The sequence below is a fragment of the Acipenser ruthenus genome, chromosome 8 (assembly GCF_902713425.1).
Source record: "Acipenser ruthenus chromosome 8, fAciRut3.2 maternal haplotype, whole genome shotgun sequence".
Lineage (NCBI taxonomy): Eukaryota > Metazoa > Chordata > Actinopteri > Acipenseriformes > Acipenseridae > Acipenser > Acipenser ruthenus.
In genome coordinates, this window is record NC_081196.1 from 50898519 (window position 1) to 50926329 (window position 27811).

Below are 27811 nucleotides of genomic sequence, written 5' to 3' on the forward strand. Positions count from 1 at the left end.
TTAGTGCTTGTTGTTGGTAGATAGCATTTAATTTCAACACCTTGGCTATTACACCTTTACCTCAGATAACCTCTCCTGGTAATCTTGTATGTTACTTTAGTAGCCATATCTGACAATGTTAGTTATAGGTTTAGCTGTGAAAGACTATACTGTGATAAAGTTAAGATTTCCTAAGAGGAAACTCATTTGGAATGACATTTTAATGGTACCATGGTATGGATTGAAAACTCTTGAGATTTAATGTCAGAAATTGTAGGTGGTTTTTGTTGTTTTTTACTGCCTTCTAGTTCTTTCTCCAGTATTTTCATGCCAGAGTAACTGCATTAAAGGATCTCTGAAAGATACTTCCTCCCCACCGCTGCCCTTCAGATCTGCTTTCCCCCACCCTAGCCAAGCAACAGAGAGATTTCATTTCCAACTAACTTAGAGCACAGGGAGTGAGGGTGTTGGCGAGGAGAATATCGGGCCTTGAGAAGCTTTGTGACATCTGTTTTAAAAATAGCCGGCTTCTATTACACACAGCACACGCTGGTCGGACAGAGCTGGAGTCTGCTTGCATGCAGCGCGCATGAGGCATTCACAAGTACCGTATGTGCAAGAAACACATCCAAACAAACTGAAAGGCTGCTAGTTGTATGTAATATGCTGTCATACAATATGTCTAGAGCCACTCCACTTCTGTATACTTGTCCATATTACTTAGGGGTGCATTTGATTAACCTTTTCCTCACTGGTATAAGCCAGAGATGCATTTCTTTCGAGCATTTTACAGTACTGGGAAATCGGTCTAGATTGCATCAGCCACCTGTCTGGATGCAATCCAGGTGGATTACTGGTTACTGTAAAATGCTATAAAAAAATCCATCTCTGGCTTATCTTGGGGTACAGGTTGATTAGAAACTTGAGTAGTTCTGTTTACTTTAACTTCAGCAGTGTTTGAGAAGCTGCTGACACACAGAAAGCGACAGTTATTAGTTATATATGAAAGAATATGTTGGGAAGCTTGCATTAAGATTTTGCTCCTACATAGCACAAATATACTGTAGATCTAAAAGTCACTATCTTTAATCTGTCAAAAACACTGATTTACCTACAGGTCTCAGAATGTATTTGTAGCAATTGAAAATGAATTCAACTTTAGCTCTGCAAGACATATCAGCATGCGATTCATTTTTCAAGACCTTTTTTTAATTTCCTTGTGGTATAGTGAATATCCATTTGTTTCTTGGTAATCCACCTATTTAACACTGCTTTCCTGAACAACTGGTCCCCTTGTTTCAATAAGTCATGAAGCTATCATGTGATAGCCAGGCACGCACATTAGCCTGAGCACGTGCCCAGGGAATAGAACATGAAGTTGTGTCCGCTGGATCCATAGCCAGGAATTGTTTAGCTGTTTGGAGGCCTTAGAAAATGTAAATAATACGACCTAATAAAAGAAACAATCTGTTAAAACGTAATTTGTAGTGTTTAGCATTTTAGCAATCCTTGATATTTAACATTAGGAATGCAGCCCCTAAAGTGAAGTTTGTAGACAACATGTATCGGAGGAAAGGATGTGTTCTCCTCCTCTGCTTGTGGAGTACAGATGCAGGGGCTGCGCAGTAATTGGACCTGTCAGATATACTCAGGAGTCCAGACTGTGAATTACTACACCTGACAATACTGTACCCTGCGACTAAGTGCTATACACTTATTGCTGCTTGTTGGTGGATGCAGAATGTTTAGTGCTTTTAAAGTTTGTCTAGTTGTATGTCTTGTATGTAAGTATGTCTGACAGTCAAAATACTCAGACACACAGGAACCCGGTCAGTACTCTATTATTTGAAGAAAATTGTTTTGCAAATGAAGACCCCTTTCTGTCTGTGGGTTGAATAGAATATGAAAAACAGAAGGGATGTAAACTGACATTCACTTGTAAATGAATTTACAGCATCAATAGTTGTGCAGGAAGTAAGAGGCTTTATTTTACTGTAGCATAAACTTTCAGTGGCTGAAACATGTCACCAGTTTCCCTGGTGACATTGTTAACAAATCTGGCTCCTTTAAGATTGCATTGGCTCAGCAGGGACATTCTCTCTGGAATTCCTTTAATAGTAAACCATAGCAGCAGTTTCTCTTACCCAGTGTATAAGATCTTACTGAATCGCAAAAGATTGTATTTATGTATTCATTCATTCACTCCTATTGAGGCAGAACATCTTATTTTCAAGAATGCCTGTTAATTTCTTATGAATATCGGGATGGAAATAAATCACCCATTGCGTAACAGAGGTTTGATCCATTCCTGGTTTTACGAGAAGTTTAAGAAGACACACTTGAGGTTGTTACCTATTTACAAACTGCTAACTAAGATCATGCAACAGTCTCTTGAGACAGGGGTTGTACCGACAGACTGGAGATTTGCAAACATAATACTGATCCACAAAAAGGGAGACAAAACCGAACCAGGTAACTCAGACCAATAAGCCTGACTTCTATTATATGTAAACTTATGGAAACTATAATAAGATGTAAAATGGAAAATTACCTATATGGTAACAATCTGCTGGGAGACAGTCAGAATGGTTTTAAGAAAGGAAGATCATGTCTAACGAACCTGCTTGATTTTTTTTGAGGATGCAACATCAACAATGGATAATTGCAAAGCATATGACATGGTTCATTTAGATTTCCAGAAAGCTTTTGACAAAGTCCTGCATAAAAGATTAATTCTCAAACTGAATGCAGTAGGGATTCAAGGAAATGCATGCACATGGATTAAGGAGTGGTTAACATGTAGAAAACAGAAAGTATTGATTGGAGGAGAAACCTCAAAATGGAGCGAGGTAACCAGTGGAGTACCACAGGGATCAGTATTAGGTCCTCTGCTCTTCCTAATCTACATTAATGACTTTGATTCTGGTAAAGTAAGCAAACTTGTTAAATTTGCAGACGACACAAAAATAGGAGGAGTGGCAAACACAGTAGCAGCAGCAAAGGTCATTCAAAATGATCTAGACGGCATTCAAAACTGGGCAAACACATGGCAAATGACATTTAATAGAGAAAATTGTAAGGTACTGCACGTAGGCAATAAAAAATGTGCATTATAAATACCATATGGGAGATATGAAACAGAAGAAGGAGTCTATGAAAAAGATCTAGGAGTTTATGTTGACTCAGAAATGTCTTCATCAAGACAATGTGGGGAAGCGATAAAAAAAGGCCAAAAAATGCTTGGATATATAATGAAAAGTGTTGAAATTTAAATCAAGGGAAGTAATGTTAAAACTTTACAATGTATTAGTAAGACCTCAGCTAGAATATTGTGTTCAGTTCTGGTCACCTCGCTACAAAAAGGATATTGCTGCTCTAGAAATAGTGCAAAGCGACCAGAATTATTCCTGGTTTAAAAGGCATGTCATATGCAGACAGGCTAAAATAATGAATCTATTCTGTCTTGAAAAAAGAAGACTACGCAGTGATCTGATTCAGGCATTCAAAATTCTAAAAGGTATTGACAATGTCGACCCAGTGGACTTTTTCAACCTGAAAAAAGAAACAAGGACCAGGGGTCACAAATGGAGAGTAGATAAAGAGGCATTCAGAACAGAAAATAGGAAACACTTTTTTTTACACATAGAATTGTGGGAGTCTGGAACCAACTCCCCTCTAATGTTGTTGAAGCTGACACCTTGGGATCCTTAAAGAAGCTGCTTGATGAGATTCTGGGATCAATAAGCTACTAACAACCAAACGAGCAAGATGGTCCAAATGGCCTCCTCTCGTTTGTTATCTTTCTTATGTTCTTATACACTGTGGCTAATCAAGCATGTATTAAAACCTGGAATGGGTGAAACTGCTTTGCAGCAGGAGTATTATTTCCATCTGTAGAATAGGAATTGGTAACTGAGCTACGCAAATTGGAAAAACTAACATTCATGAAACTACTGAACAATTTTAAATGCCTTAGACTGCTGGCAGGCAAACTGACTCACTGCCAAACTGGAAAGGCTGTGGGGTAACTTCGAATTGTGCATGCTGTATTGAACATTGCTCAGTGTTTAGCCAAGTTCCTTATCTCAGAGCTAATTTTACAGCTTTCAATAAACACAGAAAGCCCATTTCCTGATAAGTCATATTTTGAAAGACCGATGTTAACATATTGATACCTGTAATTCCTAGAGTTTTCTTAAAGAGAATAGTGGCTGTTTTATAAAGCCTGTTGAAAACATTAAAACACTTTACTTCTCCTGTGTGTGTTATGCTAGTGTATATGATAATGGATTCAACTTCACAAGGGGAGCATTAACACATGTCAAAGGCTTCTTCCTCCGTTATTGTAATTCACAAAGCTAATAAATTATTTCTATACATCTTATCTTTAGTACCCAGGAATTCTATATGCAAATCTTGTGGTTTGAAAGAAATACACATTATTGTAAACCTCTCAGTTACTTCCTATTGGAAATCATTTTCACTTCACTACGGTATGTCATGTTTGATTTCAAAATGTCACATTTTTCAATTGTTGTCAGTTTTGCGTTAAGTATATGGAAAACTACAAAGCGGTATGTAATATGTTACCGTAACATTATTGAGCAGGTTTCATTCGACTTTATGAAGCTAAATGAGTTAATTCTATATAGAGGGTGTTGCAAAACTTTAGGCCATAGCTGTAGTATTCCCACATAAATCTATTCTCGCATAAATCAATCTATTCGTCTATCTAAATGGCAGTGGATCAAGAAACTGTTATCTTAGGGCTTTTTGTAGACCAAGATTCACCTTGTAGTGTATTTTTGTCTTCAATCCCCTATTCTGGTGATTTTAAACAAGGCATATAGTTTGATCTGCTGGCGTTTAGGAAACAATAAACTCTTGGTTTCCTGGCAACCGCTTAAGAACATAACAAAATGTACGAATGAGAGGAGGCCATTCGACCCACCTAAGCTTTTCCGGTTCCTAGTAGCTCATTGATCTCTGTCCAAAGTCAACTCACTTTAAGATGTTAAAGACTTCAGTGGTGTCTCTCTGTCTATCCCCCTCCCATTCTTCTTTGTTCTAAGATAAATAGATTCATTTATTTCAGCCTATCTCCTGAGATCATTCCTTTAAGCCCTGGGATTAGTCTGTTGGCTCTTCATTGGACTCTCCAGGGCCACAACGTTCCTTTGGTGCTGTAGTGAACAGAAGTTTACACAATACTCTAAAGGGGCGTTCACACCAGACGTGGCACGGCAATGCCGCACAGCAAAAGCAATTGTTTTCAACGATGCGTATGCGTATGCGCAGCGGCACAGGGAAGCAGCACTCAAGCATCACCGCATGATGTTGGGGGGGGGGGGGGCATTTACTGTTTGTTGCATGGCAACCAAAAGCCACTGTACAGCAACAGACCACCCATTGACATTCCCCTGCTGCGTTTGGTGTGAACAGTGGTCTGCGGTGACTGCATAGTGACGCGCAAGGAGGTGGCATGTGCGCCACATCTGGTGTGAACGCCCCTTAAGTGTGTTCTCACCAGAGCATTATACGTAACCTTGTATTTGTAGTCTACGCTTTTGGCTAAATACCCAAGCATTCGTTTTGCTTTTTGATTTGAAGACCATTTTACACACAAGACCTGTTGATAGCTGTACACAGGAACACTGGCAATACCTAGCCCATTCTTTATGTAAATAGCCTGTACCTCACATAACTGATTTATTTGTTAAGCAAATGGAATCCATGACACATCATCTGTAATATGTAAATAATGTATATAATATGTAAAATATATGAATCACTTATAAAGGTGTCTGCCAAATTAAAATACAAAAATAATAACTAACTAACTGTAGTCTTCTGTTGCGCTGGTACTGTCCACAAATATGCCTAACAACTTTTTATTTGGCTTTAGCCCGAACCTGGACTTTAGTTTGGCTGTGAGATGAGAAAGACAAATGTTTAAATTAATTCTGGTATTCCACTGATTAAACTATTATACTGATTAAAGATAGCCACCCCATATAAGGGATTAATACAGCATGCTTATACAAGGCTTGTTTTGTACCTCACTTAACCCACTAGGGTGTGGTTACTTTGTCTAAGAAAAATCTGCCTTTTGAAGTTAATGAATCATTCGCTATTAATAAAGTTCAAAATATTTCAAATTTTAATTTAATAAACCCCAAATATGAAATAGTATTTATGTGATCACATCTCTGTTGACTGGAAACAAGAGAAATGCAATGCAGTTAAAATGAACTAGAGATTCCATGACACAGATACTCTTGTGTTCTTTTATAGAATGTACAGTAGATCCTAGTGACAAGGGCATACAACAGTGGAGATGCCGTATGTAGTGATGTGATATAATATAGTTGTATCCTAGATTAAACTTTACACTGGAAGATCAGCATTAAAATACCTATTATATACTCCAGTATCTATGTTTCTTAAATACATTGTTCCCAGGAGGAGATGTTTTACGTGTGTCTGAATGCTGTCCTGAGGAAGTGGCGAAGCAGAAGAACGTTCTTTGTAAATGGCAATAAACAGCAGCACAGCAAATACAAGTCAGTGAGGAAAACAATGAATCTGCCTTGTCTACTGTTTTGAAAGCAAATGTTGTATAAAATAATCTGGTTGTAGCTTGCAAGGTATGGAGGTGCTCTAGCTGTTTGTGCCATAGAGCACAAGAGGATAACTGAAGAATTGTATTCATGTAAAACAAAAAAATAATGGGTTTCATTATGCTTTTTTGTAAAACACATTAGGATTCAGTAGGTTTACAGCCTAATACATATATAACTGGCTAGAATCATTACCTAGTTTTATGTGATCCATCAAAACAAAACAAAAAATAAACTCAGGGTATTTGAATAGAGCCAGTGTTTCCATGAGAATAAAAAAAGGTAGAATGACAGCTGATTAGTGTAAACTATAACCTCAGTTCTGTGAGAACTGAGTGGAAACATCCAATTATTGGGTGTTTTTTTTTTTTTTTTTAAAAAGACACCATCATATATGAACCCTGATTTATATTTTGTTAAATGAGAGGACACACCCATTGGCTGTCGGGCAGTCCAAGGACATGGCCTTGTCCCCTGGGATTAACCCCTCAGCAAAAGAAACATGCAAGTACTGTAGTAGTAACCCCTGCTCCATTACAAGCTCTAGTGAAAAACGCATGGGAAGATTCACATGAATGGCTGTCTGTCAATGAAAGATCAAATATGCAGGCAGTTGAGTACTCAAAGATCAAACCAATTAGAAATAGAATGAGTAGTTTTCCTGCTCTGTCTGGACTGCGGTAAGCTTACTGTACATTAAAAACAGGATTACCCAGAATAGACTAAATGAGATTAAACATGCTGTTTTACACAGAGGTGGAGGGTGGGATTGAGACAAATGATTTGCCAAAGGTCGCCGTCCGTCTGGGGCTGTGCTTGGATTGGAACCCAAATTCTCCTGGCTCCTTGCTTTAACAACTAGGACCTCACAAACGTAATACATTAGACACTTGTTGGCTACTTATGGTATGTTGTCTGGTGTACAGTATGACGCCTAGTGGGATGTGCAGAGGATCTACGGTTTTGGTTAGAGTCATATATACACAATACTGGTTTTAAGCACTCAGCCTTTATAGATGATTAAAGGTTCCTTATAGACAGTGTTCTGTGCCCTTCTGCTTATTGCAAATTTGACTATGCTTAAAGAAAACAACCAGAGTTTAAAAGTTTCATGAATATCAAACTGATAAGATTGCTGTCACAATTTCACACAAGGTACCAACATACTGTTGCAAAGCAATATATCTGGTGTTATATGGCAAAAACTTTACTCCTCAAATAACATAGGCCTATTGTGTGTGTGTGTGTGTGTTGGTGTGTGTGTGTGTGTGTGTGTGTGCGCGCGTGCGTGCATACACAGTAGGTTGCTAATGGTGGCTATTCAGTGACTGACAAAACAGTAATATGACGGATTAAAATGATAAATAGAAGGTCTAATTTGCAAGGACAGCATACTTACAGTTTTAGAAGTTTGTATGAGAACAGCGTCTTCATTAGGTTAATGCTGACCAATTATCCAAATGGAATAAAGATTAACCTTGGTACATTGGCTTAGGCTGTGGCTCTAATACTGTTACTCTTCATGCTTGATGGCCACAGTGAAGTTGTTAAATGTTCTCTTGGAGGCGAACTGGATGCCTTTCATTAGGATAAAAAAAAATATTCGAAGGGACCAGATGTGGCCAGTCATTACTATAAAGAAGCTTTCGTTGCAGGCAATAGGCACAGATGTATAGCAGGTGCCTCAATACACCAATGTATTACTTTTGGGCAAGAAGAAGATATACCGTACACAGAACCGCTTTGGAACTAGCGTTGAAAATGTTTTTGTGTCAAAGTATTGTGAAGGAAAGCCTGTTTCTCACGTACCCAAAACATGATCTCAAAAGCAATGTTTGTTTTGTTTATAACAGATCAGCCATAAATGTGAATGTGCTTAACCAGCTACTATTCAGGTTCTGTATCATGTTCGGTGCAAAGTGAACTTAAGTACGTGCAGCACAAGAAAAAGAAAAGCCCATTGTCTACATAATGGATCAATATGTGTGCATCAGTCGCCAGTGTCTTTATTTTCGTCAGTGTAAACAGTTTACAAATGGACTGTACAGGTGTAGAATTATTTACGACATGATGATCTCTTTGGTATTGTTTCACAGGAAAGTCAATTGACAAGGAGCTTCAGGTTGGAAATCCAAAAACAGGTGCTTAAAATACATTCATTCAAGGTATGTAGTTGTTAAATGTACCAAATAAAAAAAAGGTACAGACAGCGTCGTAACCAGAGCTGCTTGGTATTTACTATTCAACCTCCAAATCTATGTTACACGGCAAACTAACAGAGAAAATATAGGAGTCTTTTGTACTTTATCAGAATTGTTACATGAGCATCAGCATTGATGATGCAAAAAAACAACCGAGGACACGACCTCGGAGCCCTCCTAGCTAGTTACAGCCATGAGTACGGATATTAGTAACACTAATATCAAATTGTTTCTAATAGAAGAACCTCTTGCCAGCATACCTGTCTTCTTTATCCATAGAATACAGCGACAGCACTCACTGTAATTGATAATGACAACAGGTTTGCTTTGCCAGCATCCATTGTACATTTCGACAGATTTATATTTCTTTCTTTATTGTTCTTAAGCTGGAGCCATTGAAAGGGTTTTTTTCGGCAAATTAGGGAAAAATCTGTATCTGTTCCTCTATTTTCTTCATCTAGGGCTGTGACAGTTTTTCAGTTTGTTTAAGCCATGCCTAATTTATCACCGTTCCCCTCAGACATCTGGATGCAGTGATTGCTCTTATCTTCCAGAGCCATTATGTGTCAGGTGGAGTGCGCAGACCTCTTCGATGTCATTATTTCTATCTCTGTGCTGACACAGATTTGTGGTTTAATATGTCCAGAATGAAATAGTGGGTGCGGGGATGGAGAGTTAGAATCTTTTCTTGGTGTTTTAAGAAGAAAAAAATGGAATGGTGTAGTTTCATCTGAGTTAATACAGTAGAACTTTGCTGTATCCGATTTATCAGTCAAAGCTTTATTACAAAAATGAGCTGCCAGTTAAATGGATGCCAAGAGTAAAACATGCATACTGTGTTTTAAGATGATGCAGACAGGGATACATTTTCTATATTGCAAGTTATTTTATAAAACAACACATCAACATTTAAAGGTGTCATTTTCTTACTGTATACTACCAATAAGAAAAATATGATTTTAAAAAAAGGTTTTATTCAACCATTTTTGTTATCTGTGTAGAATCATATATTGCCATTTTAAAGCACATCATGTTTTCAAGACCATGTGTTTAGACTGAACTGCAAAGCAAGCAGGACTGAACAGTACAGTGCACTAGAATTACAAAGAACAATGAATATGTTTTACATTTGATAAAATTGTATACCATAAATAATATTCATAGTAAAGTCATAACCACTGGTACAAGAGAGTAGCATACAAATACTGGTACACTAGCAATTTCTGAAAATCATACACCAAAATGATTTATATCATAGTATTGGAATTACAGACATACATTTATTTTTTTTAGTAGTTTATGTAGTTGTCCTGCAATGACGATATTTAGGATACCTGGATGGCTCATTTAAAATATGTGCATGCATATGTGCATGCTCTGTACCACCCCTGTCTGCCCCAAGCCTTGTTGGAGGATTGTGCATTTGATAATCAGCTTTTGCCATCGACTTGATTATATTACACAAAAACAGCTGAGCAAGAAAATTCCACCGCGTTCATGAAATCTAATCTTCATCTTCCTGTGCGCCTGCCACAGTTGGTAACTTTGCCCTATTCCTCATATGGCATTTTATATAAAATATTCATTCATTGTTCACGCAATGGCACTGGGTCAGTCGTAGCATGATCTAACTTTGCAATTAAGAAGGGGTGCTGAGGCTAGTTTGAGGGGAAGGAATCATATGTGGGCAGATGGCTTAAGCTCCTCTTAAAAGTCATGTGATCATTTTAAAACTCATGAAATGTGTAGTTACAGGCCATATGGTTAGCAGGGGAAACAAAAGAATGGTGGTGTACAGTAGTGTAGTAACTGAAAGACATGATGTAACTAGAAAGCAGACTGTTACTATAAAAAGCATAATACAAAACTTCAACATTGGTTAATGCAAGGCAGAAATATTGATCTCCTTGCTCATAGGGGAAAAGGTCTGCCCTTGTGTTTATAAATGGACGTTAATGGGATTGTCAACATTTCTGATGCAGCCAGCTTTACATTTACAGGATCATTATGAAGAATAATAGCGGGCATACCTTTATATAATAATGATAGTTTAGTGTGTTCAAGAAATGCACCTGCACAATTGGAACTGTAATTGAATTGCATTTAACAGCAGTTGCCATTGCTGTTGAAGTCGACACAATTTAGTTTCTTATAACTTTTCCTAATTAGCTGCCCCCCACTCGTGTAGGTTAAGCATTTGAAACAAGAAAATAAGAATAGACTTTGATGATGGTTCATGACAGCAGTTTCTAGAGATTGATTTGTGAAAGCCCAGTTTGTGTTCCCCTCTCCCATATTACCATGCTGTGAGTTATTTGGTCAACTCCCCACTGTGCTGTTTTTACCAGCTCTACAGTTTGGACGCACCCTAGCAAGGTATGTGTGCAGTTACAAAACAAAACATATATGTAATAGCTACAGGGAGATAATTGCTTTCGAAGGATATGTGTATGTACTTGCATTTGGAGTCCATGGTAAGTCTGTTCAGTGCACTACAGTAGAGAATGTGCATGGGCTTGGCAAAAGGGTGTCTCTTTTGGAGTCTGTAGGGGAAACAGGAATTGGGTAGAGATTTGAATTTTAAGAACAATAATGATGGCAGCCCAGGTCCTAACTGTTCAAATTGATCACCTTCTCAGTGTTTCAGCATTTAACTTTGGAGTTACGCCTTAGGTAAGGCACCAGTCAGCACTAAAATGGTGAATAGTAATAAAAAATGGGGACTTCCATCTTTAGGCTTGCAACAAGGGAAGCTATATAAAGAGGAGCCTCATTATTCCTGCTAAGATGATAGTCACTGTAACAAGGGGAGGTGTTAGGTACATGGGTCGTCACTGAATAATAATGAGACAGACGGAGCATTGAGTGTTGCCATGCCGCACAGACGTGCAGATTTTATTCAACACACACATGTGCTGCCACTAGGGTACTAGCAATGGTGAGGGGTTCTGTAGTAGTTATCCTGCAGAGGGGACACTCTTGTCCTGGATGTAAACAAAGCGCCCTTCTGTGTAGCAAGGCGGTGCAGTCACCTCAATCTGTGGCACAGGCACCTTTTGAGCTGCGCGCAGCCTCCTCAGGCACGCCCCCCAGCCAATCCGGATCTCCCGATCAGCTCAGCGCCGGGCCAGTCTAACTGTTCAGTTGGTTGCTTAGCAACGCGTCTATCTGTCTGTTCATCCGTACGTACATCTCTATGTTACACTTCCATTTTGCATATGTCTGGATAATCGCTTATCAAATTTTCATGAAACATGCTAAAGCTTATTTTATACTATTCCGTAACTACAGTTGAGATATTTCATGGTCATCAACTTTTTCATAATACTAATGATAGCTCTAATTTTGACTTGCTGTGATGGGGGATTATGTTACTAACATTCTTGTTTAACGAGGCTTCACTGTTGCTACTGTATCCTTGGTTGTACCTGCTGATGTGAGCATGTGGTCAGTGCTGTCTTGCACCGGTGGGAATGTTGTGGGAGAAAAACAAACACCTAATTTTACTTCAAAATTATAATTTTGAATCCTGATGTGAAGGGGACCTACTCCTCCTGCTCATTTCACTGTGAAATGTAGCCCAATGTAAATGCTGTAGATCGTAAGATAAGGGTGACAGTTTTGCTGTAGGCTGAAGAGATCTGTAAATACAAGCCAAAATGCTTCCTGTATTGTGTATTGACAGTACAGTCTCTTTGGAAAGCTAGAACTTAAAGCAGTAGTGGCCTCTGCCTGGTATTTTCCTACCAAGTCGGGCACAATAGAAACGATTTCCCTTACACTTAGGTTGTTCTAAAAACAGAGTAAGTTCAGCGGGAGGTTAATCAATTATTACATTTATATGTAATGAGTGCCATTAAGTTTTAAATAACTGACTATGTTAGTTTCTTTAATTATTGTTAATATTTGACAGGAAGTACTAGGTGAAGTAGGGTTAAACAGGCACCTCTGTACAGGATTAATTTGTATTGTCATTTGGCACTTGCTGGCACTTGCTCCATGACCCCACTGTCGTGTCTGATTTCATTACTGTTTAAATCCATATCTTCTTGATAGATGAATGGTCTTACATAACCTTTTTTTGTGGAACTACAACATACAGTATGTTGGGTTAAGGAATGCTAAACCTGTAAAGTGACTGAGTTTAACAATTAACCCTAGAGCCAGATTTAAAACTGGGGCACAGCAGTGTTTGAAGTAGGCCCGTATACAGTAATACATTACTGTCAACATTGATTAGCCATGAGATGGGACTTTGCTGTTTAGGCAATTTATTACAAATTCTTACTTAAGATAAAAGTCATCAAATAAACCTGTTGCTGCTGCAGTTGCAGGCACTCGTACTGTACTGTATTGTACTGTATAGAAATATTTTACTGTTCTTCTTCACAGAAGTGGTGCCGTGAAACCTTCTGCACTCTAAGCGGATAGGATTACAGACGATTTCTGGGATTCAATAATGCCGAACCTTATTATACCAGCTGTTAGTGTTTTGAATCCCTAAACCGCTCAGCTGTACTGCAGCACGTTACAGAGAAGCATTGACTTTTGTTAGCGCCTCTTGTCTACTGTACTGTTGCTGAAGAAGTGCATTGTTTAGGGTTGTCTGGGTAAAAATAAAAGTTTTTCTTTTTTGTTGTTTTTTTTTCAATACAATTATGCATTGTCTATTAGAAATGAAGGACTGGGTTACTGCATGCACATGTAAATGAGTTGTTGTTTTCGGTTCTGATGTCACAGCTGCAGTACAGTATGTGTCATGCATGGCAGTCTTTGCTTGCTTGTTTCACTGGTGACCTGTGGGACACATTTATTCATCTGTTGGGTTCTTTATTTATTTATTTATTTATTTATTTATTTATTTATTAATTATAAATTTAGTAGTCACCAATTGATTTTACCCTGTTTTTCCCCCAATTTGATATATCCAATTGTATTTTTTTTTTTAGCTCAGCTCACCGCTACCACCCCTGCGCTGACTCGGGAGCGGCGAAGATGAACATACGCTGTTCTCCGAAGCATGTGCGCTTTTTTTCACTCTGCAGCCCTGCCATGCAGGCAACCCAGAGCTACAGCGTCGGAGGACAACGCAGCTCTGGGCAGCTTACAGGCAAGCCTGCAGGCGCACGGCCAGTCTACAGGGGTCGCTGGTGCGCGGTGAGCTGAGGACACCCTGGCCGACCTAACCCTCCCCCCCCCCCCCCTCTTTTATCGGATGCCTCACTCGGGAGACCCTATTTATTTATTTATTTATTTATTCATTATGCAGAGAGGGAAAAAGGATCCTGCTTGTGGGAGTTCAGTAAACGTCTTTAAAATGTACCAGGAAGGACTAATCAAGCTGTGGCGTGGGAAACTAAATTGGGATTAATGTCTTGTTTAAAGGGTCAATACATTGCCTTTCTTGTACTCCCCATACCTGCTCTTAACTGTACAGCCAACAGAGTGTAAAAAATTGAATTCTCACATGAGGATATAGTGCAAGCAACATGCAGGCAATGAGGCAATTAGAAGGATTTGTCTAAGCAGGTTCAATGCCAGGTTAAGGCACACAAAGAGAAATATCTGTGGCTAATCACTCCCAAAGTGAGGTGGATGTCCAGTGCATCAGCCCACAGTGGCACGGCTTACTGCATCCCTTTACCAGTATTTCAAATTTGAATGCATCCTTTTTTCTTTTGTTGTTGCTAACAAGTCATTTGCTTTATGAAGTATAAATGATATAAAACAAATGTAATGATCTGCTGCTGTGTATCATCACCGCAGTTCCCATGTTCTTCTATAAATGTTATTTAAATAAGTGCTTTCCATTTACTTTCTTAAATGAATTGAACACAAAGTGAGTTCATTTTCTGTAATACCCTGTAGATGTTCTTGCGGTGTGCTTGACAAATAGGACATAAAATGAGAACATTGTAGAAGCAGGTACAGTGCACGTTGTCATTTTCAATTAACTCAACGTCATAAACCCAGAGCGCGATGTACGGTAGTGTGTGTATTTAGCCTCCCTGCATCAAGCAGTGCTGGTGACAACATTCAACAGTTGTTACTGCGATTATGTCAGGATATGAACATTAGTACAAAATTAACTGCAGCCTAGGCACAGAGGTTGGTCACAGTCTCTTTTTCTTGAAATCCTCAGAACCTTTTTATTTTTATAGCTGAGATGTGTGGACCAGTGAGAGAATAAATACTCACATACTCAAAAATCACATAAAGCAAGATTCCTTAAATGAAAACATTTTTTTTTAATGAATTTTATTTCTAGTGAAATACGAGTACTGTATGTGATTTGGGTAATTTTAATTGGGAAATCAAACTCAGTGCTATAAGTCTAGACACATACTCTAGCTAAGATACTGCAGCAAATAGTCGCCTGTTAACATGTACCCAGCTCTGTCCTACAAATATAAAATGTGCTTTTCCCCTCTGTTTGCAACGAATATTAGCTACGCATCAAAAGCACCTCCAGGCTACTTATGACACTTGGAGATGGTCTACTTCTGACAAGTCTAAATGAGCTCCATTAATATGAAAATTAATGCTAACCGCTTACAGTGCTGAGGTAATATATGGCTCTGCCTGGCTAAAAATAGCATTTGAAAAAGTTGTAGTCCATGTTCTGGACATGCGTAATAGTGTCTAAGCTACAATGTGAAGCTCTGAAGAAACCATCCAATAGTTTTAGCTTGTACAAATGCTTGCACATGTGTACTTTACTGTAGATGTAATGTTTCTTAAAATGTGCACATTCATATATTCAAATACACACATACACCGTGGTATGCTTAAAGTAATTGTGTTAAAGGTGGATATAGTAGCCTGTTGTTGGCTATGTTGTATCCTTCATTGTAAGGTAATGTTCAATTAGCTGCTTGAAGCAGTATGTGAAGTATATTTTTGGACAACATGTCATTACATGTGTAAAATAAGTAGCTCTTTAATACTGCAAAGCTCATTAAAGTGATATTGATTTGAAGAAGCCTGGGTATTAAGAATTTGGCTATGAGCAGAAATAGAAGATTGACTATCACTTTAAATTATTACATTATATCTTCAGTTTTTATATTATTTTACAGTAGGAAACAAATGTGGTTGCTCTGGAACATTTTTTTTTTTAAAGAAGTCTCTGAACACATTACTGACTGAACTGACCGAGGCGTGCAGCTTTGCAATAGCTATTAGAGCAGGCAGTGCGGTTCACTAAACTGAGGTGATATCTTTGTGTTGCAGTGTGCCGGAGAAGAGAACTGGGTGGACAGTCGGACAATATACATTGGGCACCGGGAACCCCCTTCAGGCACAGATGCTTACATACCACAGAGATATCCAGACAACAGGATTGTTTCTTCAAAGGTAAGGAGCATTTTGAACATAAGTCAGTAAATACATTGACCTGTGACCTGACCTCCCTTTCCCCCATCAATCAATAATTGAATCAATTTAACAAGGGATCAGACAAATGCTTTTTACTGCACCGAACAATTATGGAATCATATTGCAGTTGTGCTTATCTCTCTTAATATTCCCTTTTCAGAAAGTGTTGTTCAATCCCATGAATATTTTAGAGGCAGCTGTAATTATATATTTCTTAAAAAGTCATTAGCCTATGTAAACCAAGGTAATTATTATTTGCTATTGCAATTGTCTTTTGGGGTCCCCTGTAGTTCAGCTAGTGAAAGCTGTGTTTGGAGTTCACGGTGAGTCATGCATCCCACTCATGCCATGTTGCTGTTCTGGCTGGGAACCCATGGAGTGCTGCATCAGCCTTTGAGCCTCTGCAAGGAGAAAACATCTGATGGTGCCAGTTTTGTTGCTAATGTCTAGTGATTATTTAATTCAGTTATAAAGTTATTTATGGAAATGAAACCAAACTGGTTTTTGACAATGTAGGTATTAACTTGTCACAACATTTAATTTTTTAGAAAATCTGTTCATCTGCAGTTTTAGTAAGCAGTAAGAATTGGATCGGAGAATCAAATGGTGTCAAGTTGCAGGCAATTCTGTCTTTAAGGAGCCTGTGCCTTGCATGCATAAAATTATGTACCATAGTATTGTTTATTGAACAATGAAGGCCATACTTCACATTCTGTCTTAATATTCTGAGGTAAATATAGAGTTCTTCGTTAGAGATATTATAATAAACAATAAACACTGAGCTGTGAAATGTGCAGACTAGGCCTGATGTATATCATATAAGTAGGACATTTTAATACCACCAGTACCAAATCCATTGATTCTGTTTGTTACAAAATTGATATTCTCTTATATCTCAAATAAATAAACTCTTCAAAAAATAAACGTGGAAAAGGGGGCATCAACAAAACAAAACATTGCTCGCTATACGTAACTTTTACCTTGTAAGTTGGGCCAGTGTTTGGAATGTGCAAACCGTTTTCGAGTGACGTACTGTACCTGCATCTATATCCCCTGATTCTGACTCGCTTGCCAAATCTGAAGCAGCACTTTGTTGACACTGTTTTTTATGCTAATCCCACACACCACTTGCCATTTCAGAAACGGTTGCGCAAATTCTGGCAAGGTGGTAAATCCGTACAAGGCAAAACATGTTGTGATACATATTTCTAATATATGTCAACTACAGGTACTGTATGTAATTTATGACAGACACAGACATGGATTTTTTCCTTTGAATTCATGTGCAGCAGTCTTTGTTCGAATATTCAAATATTTCTGTGCACTAAAGAAAATAATATTACTCCATACTGATGTTTTCACATCACACTACTAAAGTCTTTTCTCATTGATCAATTAATGAGCACTGACACAAAACGAAATGGGCAGAGATTTGTGATGCATGCCAAAATGAAATCTGATCAGAATGAAAGCTCAGCCAATCAACATGCAGTGATTGAACTGACATTAATGCTGGCCAATAGCAGCTAACAGAAACTGAAGCTTTATGAGGAATCAGAATGCAAGCAGCATGAACTTCACTGAATGAAAGCACAGTTCAAAACCCAGCTGGTGGCTGCATTTGAGAAACGTTGCTCTAGACCTTCATAAAAGCAAAATAAATTTAAGGAGAAAAAACTTTCTCCAGCTTCATTATTTGAACTGCTGCGCTCGCTTCAAAACTGTAACATTTGACAGTTCTATTTTAAGGGATGTTTATCAGCCACCCAAATATAGCAGTTCAATTGAATATACTGCCATTTAGTGAATGATTTAAAAGTAGGGGTGGGGGAAGGCCAACTAATTAATTAGGTTGTCTACATCATCTCTTAAGTGCTGTAGAGGCAATGAAGCCTGGTTATATAAAAACAAAGCAATAGATACATCTCATTTTGTGGTGTTTTTATTGTTATTAATGTCATAGTTCAGTTGCCAGCCTCTGGAATTACATGTTATACTAGTTTTGTAAAATTGGGTCACCCTCAGAGCCTCTCTGAAAATTAGGCTGTCTCAGTAAGCAATATCCAGATTAAACCCAGTAATACATTAAATACTGTCCATGTAGCAGTAACATAAAATACAAGTGAAAACAAACACAGATATGGCAGACAGCTGCTTCAAGCATTCAGTGTATCAGTGTGTTCCAGTAGATTTGGGAATGTTTCTTGGCTGAGCACACTAAAGTTAAGTGCGCTTTCAGGTCAGGCTTTCTTAGGCAAGCGTAGGCTGTCTAGTTTGCCTCTGGGACTCTTGTCAAAGTGGGAAATTTCAGTGCATTGGCAACATGCATTGGCAACATGCATTGCAAGCCTCTAAACTAGAACTAGAACTCATTTAGAATTGTACTCTGCAAAAACAGATTGAACATTACAGTTGGTCTGAAAATATCTATATTGGTATATGTAAAGTTTCATTATCTTGCAAGTTTATAATAACCAATCTTTTTTTCCTCTTTTTTTTTTCTAGTACACTTTTTGGAACTTTGTGCCCAAAAACTTGTTTGAACAGTTCAGAAGAATTGCCAATTTTTATTTCCTAATAATTTTTCTAGTACAGGTAAGGCATACAGTAAACTATTATTATTATTATTATTATTATTATTATTATTATTATTATTAGTAGTAGTAGTAGTAGTAGTAGTAGTAGTAGTAGTAGTAGTAGTAGTAGTAGTAGTAGTATAAGTAGTAGTAGTATTTAGCGTTAAGTTCATATAAAGGTTGTAAGCAATACCTAATTTGCTCTATGTCATAAAATGGAATTACGGGACACTGCACCTTTTTAATAGTATGACTTTTTTTTAAGTTCCTCTATTGACCTTTAAATCTGTTTGAAACAATGTTATTTTTTCACTGTTAAAGTATCGCATTTTTTTTACACTAATAATTATTATGCAATCTTTATTATTATTTCAGTTAATAATTGATACCCCAACCAGTCCAATTACCAGCGGACTCCCACTTTTCTTTGTAATCACAGTAACAGCTGTTAAACAGGTGAGTCAAAGCAGAGATTTTGGGGTGTTTTTCGTGATGAACTGAAAGGGGAGCACTGCTGTGCAAGAGAAAGGCACATTTCCACACACCTTTCCTCAAGAATCTTGCAATAATTTGAAACATTCCATATCTGTTACTGATACTGCTGTGTTTGACATCCCTGTCTTCTGGGACAGAATGATTCAGTGGAATCAGATGGTTCAGTATGAAAAGAAAATGGTTTGGCACAGCAGCAGCAGAGCCAGGTGATTGTGTTTCAGCAGTCAGAGAGCCCAGGTTATAAATAATTCACTCATGCCTTTGATACTGGTGGGTTTCAGGGATTCAGTCGAGAGGGAAGCTACGTTTTTCACAAACTAATGAAGATTGTTGTTTTCTTTCTTCTTTCTTTTTCTTTTTCTCTTTCATACTTCATAAACAGTTCAGTTCTCCTCTCTTACTGCAGAGTATGTCAATGAGAACATCTTCATATAGAAATACTGTTATAACAACAAAGATGCTGCATCTTGTTGTGTGCAGGTTTCTTCTAAGTGTAGCTACAGCGGGGGTTTGAATTGTCAGGATGCTGTAAGCATTACATTACAATATGCTGAATGACTCGTGCACAAACAAGCCATTGAAAAGTTTTTTATACGGTTTAAATCTGACAAAAGCCCCATGCAATTGTTTGGGACAAGCAACATTGTTAAAATTCATACTTTAGGAAAGAATACATGGATTTACATAAACCTTTGCATGTATGGTCACAGCAGATCACTTGCTTGAAAGCGGTTGCTGCTCCATCGAACTCTCTTAGGGAAAGTCACAGGACAGCTAGCATACTGAAAAAGCAGGTAAAGAGTTGTGAGGAAGGTGTGGTTCGTTTCTTGTTCTAATGTTCTGCCTGTGTGGTCCTGAGAGAGTTCATTAACACACAGTATTCTAATAGACCCCTATTATGCAGATATGACTGTAACAAGCATATTTCAAAGCCATGAAGCAATGAGCTATGTCTTATAATGCTTTGGTGTGTGAATTTCAAATTATGCTTCCTGTGAGAAATGCTTAGGAGGAGTTTTTATGCAGCTTTTCTCCTGAAGTATTCATTATATTGACACTTGCATTAGCTTGAGCTTAAGCTGAAGCTGCAGTACTGTAAATATATAGCACACAGCAGAGGAAGTGGCCAACAGAGTGAAATAGCAGGAAAATTAAATACTATCAAAGACAATTCCTTTGGTTAGAATTTACAAAAAGATAATGGGTTCTATTTTACTGATCTAAATACTGCTCACCTACATTATATTTATGATTATTAAGTGTTTCAGTAAATCAGCCCTGAGGGAAACACCTGCAGAATTAATACAGGGTTAAAGAGGGGTGGTATTAAAATCCACCACTGTTTAGATCATTAAAATACTGTATATTGGAATTTAAGAATAACACTGTATACAAATATGATACAAAAACATCCAAACATTTGATGATATATTTAAGGGATAATGGCATTACTGTGGCATGTTACAAGACAATAACGTAACAGAGTCGTTATTTGAAAGAGGGAGTTTCATTATTACTGAGGAATACGCCACAGCATTGCTGTTATCAGTGTTCTACCAGAACTGTTTAAATGTATTTATTTCTTTACCTCTGTCTGTAATCATTGTAGTTCCCTGAAAGAGTTCACTGTTTGAGAGAAGGGTTCGACCCTGGGAAGCGTTTCATCAGGAAGCACTGGTTTTAGAACAGGTGTTAATTAGTGTCCTTTTTTTCCTTTGCTGAATAATATCAGAACGACTGACCTCCAAGAAGACAATGGGATGGTATTATTTAGGGTACAACTACTGAGAAGCTTGATGAAAGCACTAGTTGAAACCTTTGTCTATTAACTTTGTACAAATATTTAATACATTAAACAGTGTAACAGTTCAATCAGAAAATATGCATATTTCATTAAGCTAATAGATACTACTTAGGGGTAGAAATAAGAACACCCCTTTACGATCCACATTATTTCCCTGTTTTTTGGTGCTATTCAATTAAACTTCATGACCTAAGAGGAAGATCCCCCAAACACACCACTGTGCAGTATTCACAAAAGTGAGAAAAACTGTTATCACTCTAAAAGCATTTAATTTGAAACTCATGGATACTGTGCCTTTATGTTGCCAAAAAATTGTTAAGTAACACCTGTGCTGTATACACCTTTATTGAATTCCCTGTTTAGTGTTCACCTTTAGCATATAATAACTTTAAAAAAAGGTGAAGCTAATAATAACATTGTTTTGAAGTACAGTATAGTAACAGCAATATTAAAAATGGTAATAATTCCAGTAACAGTCATATAAATAGTAGTCAAAATATGAATAATGATATGTAATGCAAGGAGTATTTGATGCGTTCATGTTTCACAAAGCGTATTCATAACTTGTGACAAGATGTTTCATCAGTTGGTTTAGCCTGTGGTGAAGCTGTCAGGTTTGAACACAGATGAGCATTTTAACTCCTGTGCAAAGATCTAGTAAGCACCTTCGTGGGAAGCATCTTTAGTTTTGATATTTAATAGCTTGGAGCATCAGTGTAAACGTATGTCGTCTTGCACAGCGATCAGCTAAGAGCCTAAAGCCACCTTTCTGTTTTGATGCATACAGTCAAGCTTTGTAGGAGCTTAATTTTAAAAAATGTATCCAAATGCATCTTGGTCTGTGCTGATTCCACTATTTTCCAGGGCTATGAAGACTGGCTCAGACACAAAGCAGACAATGCAGTGAACCAGTGCCCTGTCCACATCATTCAGCATGGCAAAGTGGTGAGGAAGCAAAGCAGAAAATTGCGGGTGAGTAGTACTTCAAACAAGAGAGATGGTCACACACCAATGCCAATCAAGTGTAGCTGTTTGAATTTGTGTATTATGTTTATATTACTTGTAAATGTATGCTGACCCCTGGGCCTTACTTAATCAACACAGGGCTTAGGCCTGTGAACAAAACAGTGGATTAAAATAAGTTCCCTGGCAGACGTGGTAACAATACTGAAACATGTTAGCCTTGTCCATCAATTTAAAATCACCCTGCCAAATGTAATTGTTATTTTCCATCCATCCATCCATCCATCCATCCATCCATCCATTATCTGTAGCCGCTTAATCCTATAGAGCAGTGGTTCTCAACCCTGGTCCTGGGGACCCACTGTTTTTGTTCCAACTGAGCTCAATTAAGTAATTGAGAGCTTGGTTGGAACAAAAACCAGCAGGACAGTGGGTCCCCAGGACCAGGGTTGAGAACCACTGCTGTAGAGGGTCGCAGTGAGCCAGAGCCTAACCCGGCATAATTGTTATTTTGTTAATTGTAATTATTAGTTGCAGCTAGGAAATTGTAAATTGAAACCAGCTGCCAAAATATAAAGAGAGAACAGTCAGTCTGTTCAGGGTCTCTCCTGTGTGAAGAGCCCTGACTGTGAGTCGTAACGTAAACAGGTACTGCTGTTTTGTTTCAGGTGTAAAACATGTTTGTGTTTTATTCAGGAAATGGCTTAGCCGTATGATTGTATAGTTAGGAAACCTGTGTTCAGTTTTAGTTTAGTGCTCTAGAACTGAGCTAGGTTTTTGTTTTGTTTTATTTATTTTTGTGCATAAATAAATAGCGCAACCGCACATTTAAAATCCAAATATATATATTAGTGTGCTGCCATATTAAAATGAGCATCCAAAATATCCACAATACCGCCACACCTGTGGTATAATTATCAGGTGCTCGTGATATTTCACCTTTTACATGAGGTCACATAACTGGGCATTCTGACTGGAGCGAAGGACTTTCTAATGGGTGTGTGCATTACGTTATTGTGACATATCATCAGGAGAGACTTACCGTTGCACAACGTCGGCCTGCCGCCCCTCACAAACCGTGCACAATGACCACTTATTCATCAGGTCCATTCCAACCCACGACAGCCTTGTGGACATTGGCAACTCTGCAAATATGAACCCATGCATGGCACAAAGGGTTCTGCATAGGCTGGGCTACAATGGGTGAGTGGCCAGTGGAAACACCCATGCAAATGTACAGTGCAGAAAGCACAGGGCTGCAGTATCATGGTCTATGGTGCGATTTGGTTCAGTGGAAAGACTGAGTTGGTGTTCATTGAGGGATGTCTCAATTTGGCATGTTACATTGCTATCCTTCAGAACCATCTCATACCATTGTTCAGCCAAGGGGTTTTGCAGTTTACGCTGCACCATCTGCAGGAAGATGACACCACATGCCAGACATCCAGAATCACCACTGCCTGGAAGAGACGAGAGAGGCTGCAGCTCCCTGGACTCCTCAGTCAATATAGATCCCTGTTGAGTTCAATTCTGAGCGTAGTCATTTCAAACTCAAAATGTATTCAGCAAGAAGACTATCTTATGGTATTCTATGGAGCTGTGGATAATACAGTAGTAATATCACTGTCACATCAACATCCACATTGATTTAATTACATATCAGCTTAATTCAGCTTAAGATTTTTTTTTTTTTTTTTAAAGACAATACTGACCACTACATGGTAATCATTCTGAAGGGGGATGCGCATGCATGATGTTGCAAGGACTGCTTTGCCTGTACTAAACTCAAAATAATCCTTACAATATGCCACCCCTATGCTGTTCTTGGTCCAGCTTGTAAGTGCAAATTAGGTATTAGGGACCTCTCTGCTCTTATTATGCACAGCCCTAGAATTGGTCCACTAAGACACTTATAGATTTTTTTTTTTTTTTTTAAATGGAGTTTCTTGGCTAGGGTGCAAAGAGAATTAATCATCTTTCTTTGATTGACCTCGGTTGAATGCAAGTCCTGGCAGAAGTGCTTTTATCTTGTTAAGCTCTCTATATAAAAGTAGTTAAATCCATGGAGCCTATGCATACAGACTCATGCCACATCCACCTGATGGGAGGCCCACACCAACAGTAAATGAGAATCTAAGCTATGAAATTGATTTTTAAAACCTTAATTGCTCCTCCTTTTACCTTAATAAATAAAGAAATGTATTATTTATGCCGCCGTTAAGATTAGCTAATTATAGTAGAGACTGGTAGGCTTTCTACACAAATGGATTTCTTATTAAGCATCCCCATAAGCACAAAGACCCTGAATGAGCCCCACTGCATCAGCAGCTCTCCACCTAAGGGGAGTCCTGCTTTCCTGTGTCTTTTGGAATGTTTTTTCATTTATTGATGCAGGTGACAAGTCCGGTTGATCTGCTAGGTCCATGCCCTATGTTTGCAAACTAAATAAAATAAGTACCCACTGTGAACCATTTCTGTTGCCTTTTCAACGTGATGCCATGTAATGTACAGGGTGTTGTTGTGCATCACAAAACAAATAGCTAGGGAGGTTTTTTTACACATTATATTACACTTTGTGGTTTTTTTTTTAGTTTTTTCTTCTGTTAAATATGTTTTTATTAAGATACTTTCAACAAGTTGAAACATCTGCCAATTGTTTTATTTCTTGTTGTCGTCATTTTCAGACTCCATCCTGTTAGTCTGCTGTGTTTGTTCTCCTCTCAGGTTGGAGACATCGTCTTGGTTAAAGAAGATGAAACTTTCCCATGTGATTTAATCTTCCTGTCATCAAGCAGGGAGGATGGGACGTGTTTTGTAACAACTGCCAGCCTGGATGGAGAATCCAGCCACAAGGTAAAGAAATGTGCTTAATGTGAAAAGACCAGTGAAAATAGAGATCTCATTTAAAAAAAAAATGTTAAAGCCTGAGACTTTTTAAATCATCCCTGTGTCTATTGTATCTGCACTATATTGATATTATGCAAGATGTGTTGTGTGTGTTTGTGTGTAACAGAAACCTTAAAACAGAGACCCATTATATATAAGAGCATGAAAGAATCACAATGCATAATACACGTTGAACTTCAAAATGTGTTTTTAAACTTGCATAGCTGTACATGTTCTCCTGAATAACAAGGACATGTTTTTTAGCTATAGGATTGTACTTTCCAAGACACAGTAGCATCACAACATTGAATGGTTATATAATAGAGCATGAGGGATGTTTGTGGGCTATTTGGGTCACGATCTGAGTAACCTGCCACATCCTATTAAATAATTTGAGGATTTGGAAATGTTAAATAGCTTAACAGGCACCTTTTTTATTTATTTATTTATTTATTTATTTAGGTTCATTTTAGAGGGAGAAGTGAAACCAGAATGACCTTGGAGCAGAAATTTAGAGAAGCTCACCTGGGAATTACAAAAATGCAGGATGCTTCATGCTATATGTGTCACAGCAGTCGTCTTGCCAAAAGAGTAAACAGTCAAACCTGTACTGCAAACTATAAGGTGTAGGAGTTCCAGTCAATACCTACTGCTTAAAAAAAAAAAAAAAAAAAAAGACTTTATTAACCACTTCAGAATGCAAGGGATAACATTGGGGCCCAGAAAAGGAAGGCAGAAGTTGGAAGAGTCTGTGAGGCTACATGAGCATCAAATTGTACCTGCTCCCTCTAATAACAAAACATTCACAGCTAGGTATTTGGGAATCCCATAGATCAATATGGGATTATTATACTTCTTGTTAATGTTTGCTTTTTCTGTTTTTTCCAAGACCTACTATGCTGTACAAGACACAAAGGCATTCCGTACAGAGCAAGAGGTGGATACGATAAACGCAACCATTGAATGTGAACAGCCCCAGTCTGACCTTTACAAGTAAGATTACAAAACTGGAGTTTGATACATACTTGAGTCTGCGTGTCATAGGCAAATCCTTTAAGAGTGAGCGAAAGCTGTAGAGTGGTATAAAAGCCTGTAGAACAACATGAAAAAATATAAGTTTGTATGAATCATGAATGAACTGATACATCTCATTCACAGTTTTTGTAGCCTGGAAGAAATTCAGGCAGTTCCCTGGCAAACCCTTTGTGATCAATACGTCTGCCAATCAGCCTATCCCAGCTAGTGCTTTTAAGTAACAAAGCCCCTCAAAGCACAGCAAGCTGTAACATCAATTAATGCACAATAGCCTGTTAATGGAGCAGTGTTTGTTTAATTTATCAAACATTACATTAATTTAATCTTCGTCCTGAAGTTACTGGAGCAGAAATGTCTAGAGAAGGATTTAAGACAAGAAATGTATAATGATTTGTCACCTCGGTTTATCTGTGAAAATGTCTTACCATTTATTATGTCTGTTTAGGTGCACATGAGTAAGTCAGTTGTCCACTTTTTATACTCTGGCTGTTACAATGTAACGTTTTGGTACAAAAATGCCCCAGAGACTTTTCTAACTGGATCAAAGACGTAGCAGTGAATGTGGAGTCAGAGTAGTCATCCCTTACCTTCTGATGCAAGAGGTTCACAACAAAGAAGCCAAATATTAGAGATATTATTTACAAAAATTCAAAAACATCTAAACGTGTTGGTCTTTATAAGGGAGTCACGTTGAGAAATGTTTTGTATCAAAGACTTGTCAAGAAACACTCCTTTTTGAAAGCTTTGGTTTTTATTGAAAAGATACAGCCCGAGCATAACAGCAAAAAGTTAAATCAGCTTTGATCATGTGATTTGTATGTACATGTAATAATAATAATAATAATAAAATTGTAATTTTGACCTTCACAATATATTTATATATATATATATATATATATATATATATATATATATATATATATATATATATATAAATCTTGGAGTGATAACAAACCCACCATTTTACCTAAGTGGTGTCAGAATAAAAATTCCTCTTCCTTTGTATATTCTGCAGAGTGGTGTAGTGACACAAACATACTGTCACTGTTGAACCAGAGGAATCCTTCACATACAGTATGGGACCAAATGCATATGACTTGTTTAATGATGGTTGGAAACCCTAGGATTTTGATAATATCTTTATGTAGGTTTCCCTCGAAGAGAGCCAGATTGCAGGAAGGTGTCTAAAGTAAAACAGCTTTTGGAGCTGAGCAAGATCTACAGCAGTCATGGTGATACAGCTTCAGAACAATAGTAGCCATGCAGCATGTGACCTAGGAAAAAAATTGCAGTCAGACAGTTGGAGCAGATTTGTTCACCTGCATTAGTTAAATACAGTATATCACATTTGAACAATTATTGAGTTTATACATTTGTGTAAAGTGTTTTGCACAGCTAGAAATAATTAAAAAGAATACCTGAATCAAAATACCTGAATCAGGGGACTCCCGAGTGGCGCATCCAGTAAAGGCTCTCCCCGTGAAGTGCAGGATGCGCCCTATAGCCTGGAGATCACAGGGTTGCATCTGGGCTATGTTTGTGCCGACCGTGACCGGGGGTTCCCAGGGAGGTCTTAGGTCGGCAGGGAAATCCAAGGTTCACCGTGCACCAGTGACCCCTGTGGCTCATAGGGCGCTTGCGGGTCTGCAATGGAGCCATTCAGATCTGTGTTGTCCTGCGAAAAATGACGGATTGGCAGGAACACGTTTCGGAGGACGCGTGTTTCAACCTCAGTTTCCTTAGTCGCCGGGGGGTTGCAGCGGTGAACCGGGATAAAAATAATAATTGGGCATTCCAAATTGGGGAGAAAACAGGGGTAAAAAAAAACATTGGCAATGACTAAATTAAAAAAAAATAATAATAATAATAAAAAAT

General features: G+C 38.1%; 1 protein-coding gene across 9 annotated transcripts in view; it reads left to right on the forward strand.

Moving 5' to 3' along the window:
- The window catches only part of LOC117407113 (phospholipid-transporting ATPase IH-like), a 69054-nt gene that overhangs the window by 13284 nt on the left and 27959 nt on the right, over positions 1-27811 (forward strand). For all 9 annotated transcript variants that reach the window (XR_009329411.1, XM_059029154.1, XM_059029153.1 and 6 more), the window contains exons 2-7: positions 16034-16156; positions 18683-18772; positions 19129-19209; positions 21917-22024; positions 24740-24868; positions 25791-25894. Coding sequence is in view for 8 of the 9 variants with exons in the window: in XM_059029154.1 (XP_058885137.1) it covers positions 16034-16156; positions 18683-18772; positions 19129-19209; positions 21917-22024; positions 24740-24868; positions 25791-25894 (635 nt within the window). In the remaining variant the exon portion in view is untranslated. The remainder of the gene's footprint in view (positions 1-16033; positions 16157-18682; positions 18773-19128; positions 19210-21916; positions 22025-24739; positions 24869-25790; positions 25895-27811) is intronic.